General features: G+C 39.5%; 1 protein-coding gene across 4 annotated transcripts in view; it reads right to left on the reverse strand.

Annotated features, from left to right (window-relative positions):
* LOC124787729 (nonsense-mediated mRNA decay factor SMG9) overlaps window positions 1-9,340 on the reverse strand; it is a 109,379-nt gene extending 100,039 nt beyond the window's left edge. The window contains exon 1 of one of the 4 annotated variants that reach the window (XM_047254590.1): window positions 9,042-9,340. In XM_047254590.1, the coding sequence (XP_047110546.1) occupies window positions 9,042-9,092 (51 nt within the window). In that variant the 5' untranslated portion in view covers window positions 9,093-9,340. Of the gene's footprint in view, window positions 1-8,111; window positions 8,246-9,032 lie in introns of those variants that run through there. The other 3 variants (XM_047254581.1, XM_047254599.1, XM_047254608.1) reach the window with 3 other exon arrangements.
* Window positions 9,341-9,565: the final 225 nt, after the last annotated feature.

Genomic DNA, 9,565 nt, shown 5'->3' on the forward strand with positions numbered 1-9,565 from the left:
AATACTTTCAGAAACGACTTCCTGACACTTAAATCTACACTCAATGTTAACAAATTTCTCTTCTTCAGAAACGCTTTCCTTGTCATTGCCAGTCTACATTTTATATCCTCTCTACTTCGACCATCATCAGTTATTTTGCTCCCCAAATAGCAAAACTCCTTTACTACTTTAAGCGTCTCATTTCCTAATCTAATTCCCGCAGCATCACCTGATTTAATTGGACTACATTCCATTATCCTCATTTTGCTTTTGTTGATGTTCATCTCATACCCTCCTTTCAAGACACTGTCCATTCTGTTCAACTGCTCTTCCAAGTCCTTTGCTGTCTCTGACAGAATTACAATGTCATCGGCGAACCTCAAAGCTTTTATTTCTTCTCCATGGGTTTTAATTCCCACTCGGAATTTTTATTTTGTTTCCTTTACTGCTTGCTCAATATACAGATTGAATAACCTCGGGGATAGGCTACAGCCCTGTCTCACTCCCTTCCCAACCACTGCTTCCCTTTCACACCCCTCGACTCTTATAACTGCCATCTGGTTTCTATACAAATTGTAAATAGCCTTTCGCTCCCAATATTTTGCCCCTGCCACCTTCAGAATTTGAAAGAGAGTATTCCAGTCAACATTGTCAAAAGCTTTCTCTAAGTCTACAAATGCTAGAAACGTAGGTTTGCCTTTCCTTAATCTTTCTTCTAAGACAAGTTGTAAGGTCAGTATTGCCTCATGTGTTCCAACATTTCTATGGAATCCAAACTGATCTTCCCCGAGGTCGGCTTCTACCAGTTTTTCCATTCGTCTGTAAAGAATTTGCGTTAGTATTTTGCAGCTGTGACTTATTAAACTGATAGTTCGCTAATTTTCACATCTGTCAAGACCTGCTTTCTTTGGGATTGGAATTATTATATTCTTCTTGAAGTCTGAGGGAATTTCGCCTGTCTCATACATCTTGCTCACCAGATGGTAGAGTTTTGTCAGGACTGGCTCTCCCAAGGCTGTCAGTAGCTCTAATGGAATGTTGTCTACTCCCGGGGCCTTGTTTTGACTTAGGTCTTTCAGTGCTCTGTCAAACTCTTCACGCAGTATCATATCTCCCATTTCATCTTCATCTACCTCCTCTTCCATTTCCATAATATTATCCTCAAGAACATCGCCCCTGTATAGACAATGACAGGGACAAATTCCAGGCTGAAATGAAGGAAATATTTGCTGAAAATCTACAGCAAGTCCACTTAGCAGAAAAACAAGTGAAGAACAGCGCTCAACATCATGGAGAAATGACACAGTCTATAGAGAATGTTTGGGATGTGTGCAACATTGTGAATCCAAATTTGACAGAACCCAATAAAATCTCATATTTGATGAAAGGAGATGAAGAAGAATTGTACTAAGCTCTTCTCATAAAGAATGTCACAACAGCAGAGGAATTCATCAACTGGCACTAGTAAAGGCAGTTCAACAGGAAGAGTCAGACAAAAGAGGTATGATCGAGTCCCAAAAGTGGTCTCTGTTGCAGTCATGGAAGAGCACCATGACCTTGCCTCTCCTATGGACTAAGTAGTAAGACAAGAGGTAGAGTAGTTTATAGCAGCCAGAAATGTAAGAGCAAGAATACAAGAGATAGATGCCATGAATGTTGACCCCATATATCAGCAAGTAATGGAGAATGTCAAAGAAGAGGTGCATCAATCTTCAGCACCAATCTCATCCACCAGTTGAATGTGCTATGAAGAAAGGACTCTGCCAACTCAAACTTGGGCTACAGTCACCACATGACAATCCAGGTTGTGACCAATGTAAGTAAAACCAACACAATACAACCAACTCCTCTGTCAAATGTAATGCACCGTCAAAGAGCAGACATTTGGAGGACAGAGAATAATATTCCAGTTTGTTTCAACTGCGGATGCCCTGGATATGCTGTGTACTGCTTCACAGAAAGAAGACGAATGTTCAATGACAATCATGCCCCAAGACTTCAACCATCACAACCACTCCATTCACACCAGCCAATTGCCGATGATTATATTCAACCTGTGGGATGAAGTCCATTCTTGTACCCTGGAAGAGGTCATGCCCCAATCTGCCATAACTGCACCCGCAAACGCAGCTCTCACACACATGACTGCAGCCTTTGGCAGCTGAAGCCACAACTGAGTTGCATTTGTGTGTGTGTGTGTGTGTGTGTGTGTGTGTGTTTTACATAACAGCTGCAGACTATAACAGTAGACTCTTTGTTATAAGTGTTTTTGTTGCTCTTTGGTACAGGGGATCCTACGATGGTCTGATCCTAGACCGAAATCAATTGTCTCTAATAAGATATACAGTCGTGTATTGCATTATGCATCTCTTAACATTCATTAAAGCTGTACAACACCACCTCCATAAAATACAGCTGAAGAACATCTAAGCAGCCTATCTGAAGAACATGTAATCAGCCTGTCAACAATGCTGAAGTGCGTTTAGATTGCAGGGCTTTGTATGAATCCAAAAAAGTGGCCCTTCATCATCCAACAAATAAAAATCTTGGGGCACCTAGTTAAGGGCAATGGGTTTTGGTCTCAATCCAGAGAAATTAAAAGCAGTCATTGATTTTCTGACTTCTTGGTTCATTTGATGTGTGTAAAGCTCTCTCTGGAAGTGCTTGTACTACTGCCGATTCATAAAGGGCTTCTGTATCAAGGCATGTCCCTTGCAAGAACTACTGCAGAGAGGCACCAAGTTTTCCTGCAACAAGGTGCAAGGAAGTTCATTCCTTGTCCTTATAGAGGTACTGGCATCTTTCCCAGTTCTAGCACTGTGTAATGAGAATGCCAAGACAGAACTCCACATTGACACTAGCAGGTATGGGATAGGTGCAGTTCTAGTATAAATTTAAGAAAGTGCTGAAATGGTGGTAGTTTATGCTTCCAGAGTACTCTCCAAGTCAGAGATGAACTACGCTACAACCGTGAAAGACTGCCTTGCAGTTGTTTGGGCCATCCACAAGTGCCAGCCATATCTATTGATAAAACCATTTACTGTTGTGTTGGGCCACCATCCTCTAAGTTGATTGACTAGCCTTAAGATCCATTGGGTCAACTGGAGAGATATGTACTGCGGCTTTGGGAGTATGACATCACAGTGGTATACAAAAATGGATGCAAACAACAACAAAGCCACCTACTTTTCAAGGAAACCTTGGCAGCACAAAGCATCATGTACGAAACCTCAGTCATTGCTGCATTAAATGATGATGTTGCTGACAGAGCGAATATCATGCATTGGTGAAAACTGTAGTGGCCTTGAAGGAGGCTTTTCACGACTGTCCAACATCAGGTCACCAGAGATTCATAAAGACTCTAGACAGAATCAGACACAAGTATCAAGTCAGGTGTATTGTGATCTATCAAGACACTGTGTGAGCTAATGTACGGAATGCCAGTGACAGAGGCATGTGCCACTATTGCCAGCGGTGCACATGATACCAATTCAGACTGCAGCAGTGCCTTTTCACTGGTTTGAAAACGACCTCTTGGGGAGATTCCTGAAGTTGACAAATGAGAATTGATGGATATAGTCTCCATTTACTACCTGACCTGCTACAGTGTCACCGAAACTGTGCTTACGGCTGAAGCTCTGGTAATTGAAATGTTCCTTGCAGAAGACATCATGGAGCACCGTGTATGATGATCTCTGATTGTGGCAAAGTTTTGCTATCAAGACTAGTGTCACATATAATTTCAAGTTGTGACACCCTCCACAGGATGGCAACTCCCAACCACTCACAGAAGAATGGCCTCCCAGAATGCTACAATTAGACTTTGGTAGTTGTGCTTCCAATGTTATGTTTATGTCAGACAGAGAGAATAGAATACAGTACTGCCCATCGTGGCATTCACACACAACAACAAAGCAAAACACTATAAGTTTCATGCTGTTCTTTCTGCTCGATGGTTGTGAAGCCAAAATGACAATGGACACACTGTTCCTGTTTTAAATGGATGCTACTCCGCATGACTCCACAAAACACATCACCAGAAATGAAGAAACAAGACAGCTGGCTTACATACAATGTATTACATATTACATACATCAGATCTACTGCAAACAAATAGGGTGAAACTCTTTGAGGATGTTCACACTGAAACTGGTATCAGTGAAAATGAGGCAGTTGTACAGATAATGATAACCTAAAGGACAACTGAAAGAAATATAAAAAATTGTTTGTTCATTCAGCTTGACAAACAGAACTGTCATGTCTCAAGGAAGAACTCCTAACATTTACCTTTGGCCACAAGCATGTAGAGTTATGGCTTAAGGTTATAAAATAGTTGACTAAGCACTGGAAATGTATTATCTGGGGAAAAAGTCATGATGGGAAGGATGCTACATGGTATACGGTCTTTGCAAAACAATTTTTAAAGAAATAATAACTAATGCTCAATGTGTACAATAAATTTAGAGTTATAGAGATATAAATACTAAAAGTGTGAACCCTAGTGAAGCAGAATTTTATCAAAAAAACCTCTTATATAATCCATTTTAATTCTTGTCATATGTTAAGTAACTCAGTTTGTGGCCAGGCACTTGGGTGCAGCAGGAATAAAAATTGAGGAGAGAGTAGCAAATGCTGTAATGCTGAATGTCATTTTCAAATTTTCCTTTACAAAGAAAGGTCAGAAGTACTGTAGGCCCTACCAGTTTAATTTTCACAACACTGTGAAGATGAGTGATACAGATAGTGTCTCTGGCACTGAGAAAGAATTGAAACTGATAAAACTGAACAAGGCACCATGTCAAAGTTAAATCCCTGCCAGGTTCTATATGCAATTGATAACTGAACTAGGCCCTCTATTAACCATAATATAATGTAGAACACTCATACAAAAGACTGTGTCTGGAGACTGGAAGAAAGCAAAGCTCATGCCCTTCTGCAAGAAGGGTAGCAGAAGTGACCTGAAAAACTCCTTTTCAGTATTAGTGACAGTCAGCTAATGTAAAATCTTGCAACACATTATGAACCTACGTACAATGTGATGTCTCAAACATAATGACTTCCTCCATGCTAACTCAATGACTAAGGATTCCAAAAACACATACATCTTCTCGCAAGACATCCTGAGAACCTAAGTGGATTTCAGGTCACCAATGATCAAATTCCTGTTGTTAGAGATAGGAGAACAAGAGCAGTTTTAGGCGGAAAGCAGATAATAGCACCAGCGGCATAAACATCAGAATCAAAACAACCAGTATGAAGGCAACCACCAGTGCAAGTGGTAATGACCAGCACTTGAGAGAAGAGCAATACTTCAACCACATTTGGAGGTGTTTCTTGTGTCAAACAGCACTAAAAAATTACTAAGATGAGCGGAGGGGAAGGCATAGATTGAATAGATTCTTTAACATTCCTGCACAAAAAGTACAAATTTTAAAAAGAAAAAGGGTGAATTAAAAATTCTTCTAAATGACATTCGTAAGGAAGTCCAAGTTCTTTGCACCAATAAACAATGATTGAGGGAAACAGAATCAAGCACTCCTACAGTTACGGATTCTGAAATGAGAAGCTGCTTCTGCAGGCAAAACTATACACTTGGTGGAGCATGTGTACTTGTTAGAAAACTAAAACAGATGAAATGCATTGAGAAAGACTGAATACAATCCTTGTGAAATAGCAAAAAAGATAACTGTTACTACACATCATCAACAGTTAATTTTTCTTTGCTTTAGAAAATATGAAGCTCCTTTTAACATACTGCCAACCCCTTCAAAACAGCAGAGAAATGCAAAATGATTTCAATGTAAATTTTAAAATTGGCAAGTAGTAAAAGCAATTAACTAATGAACTTTTAATCTCTTACGACATGTCTGTGTTGCAGGACTAGTTGTATTTACTTAATTGCAACATAAAAACACACCGTAACTCATACGATGCCTTTACTAGAAAATTAAACAACAGAACAGCATAAAAACAAATGAGGAAACATAAGTCAGAGACTGTGCCAGAGATAGTAATTACAAATAGCAATCACTTGCACACAGCATTACACTGCATGTAACACTACACTTCATCTGTAACAGTACAAGGAACCACCAGATATGGTTAGGAAAGTAAAATAATTGAACAAATATTTTACTGGCACACACACATATGCTTAAGGTTTGAGATGACGGGCACTGGGTCTTAAGATAACAATGCAGTTAAATTTGTGATTAGAAATGTGCTTCATAATAACAGTAGAAACATGTCACAGAAATCATTAATAAAAATAACAAGAGGATTTTCAATTGTTTGCTACAAGAAGTAACTAGGTATAAGGTATCCCAAGACAATGAAAACAATGTGTGTTACTCTTCTTTCTGTAACTATAAACCAGCTGTCTCACTCCACCTTTTCCCAAAAACTTTGTCAATCGAATATATTCATGCCAGTTTCAATATGTGACTCACCTCTCACTCCCACCAGCTCCCCTAACTGTAACTCGCTCACACTCATTAGGCCATCACTGTAAGCCATTCATACCCATCCACTCCAAATTGCCCATGCTTGCACACTCATTCAGACCAACACATTCTTGTTATCTCATTCTGCTTCTCTTAACTGTCATTGTTTCCTGTCTTAGACCCATAGTCACCTTCATTCTGTCCTACTACTACTACTATTACTACTGTCTCCTCTCACTGTTGCTCCCTCCCTCTTGCTCTCTTTCACAGCTACTATCTCATTCATTCTTTCTCACTGCTGCTCTCTCTCCTCATTCACACTATCCCTTTTCCTCTGTGTCACTGTCATAGATTCTCAGGATTCAAACCTGGATTTGCAGCTAATCATGAACTCTTGAATCTTGAAAACACTTGAGCTATACATGCACAGCCCCTATACCAATTCAAACTTCCATATGCCACACCGTCTACATCCCCTAATACTGGTACATCATAGGGCTCCCACAACAGGGAGACAGCAATGTTATTAGCATTGTTTTTAGCTCATCTAGACATGTAATACTATTTTATTTTGCACGTCTGAAGGAACAGACATTGCTGACGATCCACAGGTTTTAAATATTAGGAAACTTATTCGCATATTGAGAATTCATTTGATGTCAGTTGTAATAGCTATAGATATACACTCTACAGGAGAGACACAAAAACTTGTGCCAGACCAAGACACTTTCATGTGTCAATAATAGATTGTGTATCTATACCTACTACAGCTGAAGTCAAATGAATTTGAAATTAGTGAATAAGTTCCATAATATTTAATACAGCTGTGGATCATCATCAATGTCTGCTCCTTCATAGATGCGAGATAAAAGGGCAGAAATGAGTTAGGAGTAGTTTGATTTATTTTACATTCAAAGCTTTTAGGAGTGTACATTGATCAAGACAAACTGGAAAAACTATGTAGCACAATTCTCCCAGAGATTTGATTCAACATCTTTTGCTTTGAGACTCATTCCAAAAGTATGCCCCTCAGAAGTTGCTAGAAAGGCTTAGCCTACTATTGTTACTTCCAGTTCTTGTAGCTTATGAATTAGCTTTTTGGGCTAAAATTAATAATAGATTAAATGAAATTTTTACATTGCAGAAAAGGACTATCTCAATTTTGTCACCTATGACTCATTGCAAGCCCAATTCAAAAAGTTGTGCATGCTTACTATACCCTTCTTTTACATAAACAAATGTGTGCTCATGACAAGAGGTTATAACATTTGCAACTGTACGCCCTCCATAGAGCATACAAAGGACAGCTCATTCTCAAACCTATGTGAGCCACCTTGGTGTCATTCTTTGTAATGCAATGTCAACATACATAACAATGTTAGAGATGGAAACAGCTTTTAGAACAAAGTTAAAGACATTCTTTGCTGAGAAGTGTTGCTACAATGATGTTTTCTCTGTTCTCCACCTCAGATGCAGTGCAATAACCTCCCCAGAGTAGGAAATCAGTTGCAAGAAACGTAATGATGGATGTAGTGGAAGTGGGTGTTTGTGTGTTTATATTTTTCAGATGTGTAATAAAGTGATCTATTTTTGGAAAGGTAATATAAGTTTTATATTCTAGTCATATCACTCATCACACTTCTTGTGCATGATGTTAGCCCCTTGTTACATTTTGTTTTGTTTACTAACCATATGCTGAGCAGTGAGTTTCCCACAGTTTTCACAAGTTGCTAAAGTGAATGCTGGGAAGGTTCCTTTCACAAGGCCTTAATTCAGGAGTAAAGGAGACCACTCACTGAAAATCAGAAGTGTCAAGTTGCCAACGGGCACACACAAAAGGGAATGAGAACTTTGGTAAAAAACACACACACACACACACACACACACACACACACACACACACACACGCGCGCGCGACACACATGGGTGTTGGAGCTGGTGAGGTATGGCACATGACGAAGATGACATGGAGGTGCGGATTTGGAAGGATGATACCATAGGGCCGTTCAGTAAAAGGTGTGGGGACAATGGGTTTGCAGAGATTGAGGCCAGGAGCATTACAGTTGCGAAGGATGTGTTGCAACAATAACCCCCATCTACGTAGTTTTGGAAAGTTTGAGCTGATGGCGAGCAGCCAGGTGGTATGGGCTGTGCAACAGACATTGAACTCGAGCATTTTGTGCTCATAACAATATTGTACCATTGGGTGGTTAACTTCGTTCTTGGTCACAGTATGGCAGGGACCATTTATTCTGGTGGACAGGTGGTTGGTGATCATGCCCACACACAGTGCTGCAAGGTGACTGAAGATCAGCTGGTATATGATATGATTGCTTTCAGAGAAGGCATGCCATTTTTGATGGGAACCATCCCTTGCATAACCATAAACTACTACGCCGTCCGACGAATTCATCACCGAATTTTTGGATTGTTTCGGTAATCATTGGTGGATTTCAAACGCGGAGGTCATGAAATTACATCAAAGCATTCGTGGCAGTAGTTGCTATAGTTTTACGCCATGCCAAAACAAGATCTAAAGTTCTATGGAAACAATATAAATGCAATGCACGCCAAGATCAGACTAGAAATCTTAATAAACTATATACGTACCTTACTCACAGAAAAATATCTCTTTGGCCTGCCTTCACGTCCTTTCTCAAAATCTGACATACTGAGCCGTCAAGCACAGTTCGCATGTGCAAATTTACACTGAGCTGGCAAAAGTGGAGAAAACGATGTTTACATATTTATATATGTGATTTATTGATCACATAAAATAACGTGTTGGGGGTTATGCTTCCTTCAGAAAGGCAAAAATCATCTCTTTAAAACGTATTTCTTGGTCAAATTCTCCGCTTCTTTTCTTGCACTTTGTTTACAAACACACCAAAGATAACTATGCACATCCTCGACGTCTGACCAGTAGCGTAGCGCAACGTTTACGTTCACACCATATTTTATTTATTTTTATTTATTTATTTATTTTCGAGTTCCCTGGATCCTTGACGCGACTGTATCGCTAGGATGTAGAACTTGTCAGATTATCACAGTAATAGCCACATGTAGATGATCATGAGGCAATCAATTTAACATATATAAGCAGATACATTAAAAAGGACATCCACATGTCAAATAATCACACA

The sequence above is a fragment of the Schistocerca piceifrons genome, chromosome 1 (genome assembly GCF_021461385.2).
Source record: "Schistocerca piceifrons isolate TAMUIC-IGC-003096 chromosome 1, iqSchPice1.1, whole genome shotgun sequence".
Classification (NCBI taxonomy): Eukaryota; Metazoa; Arthropoda; class Insecta; order Orthoptera; family Acrididae; genus Schistocerca; species Schistocerca piceifrons.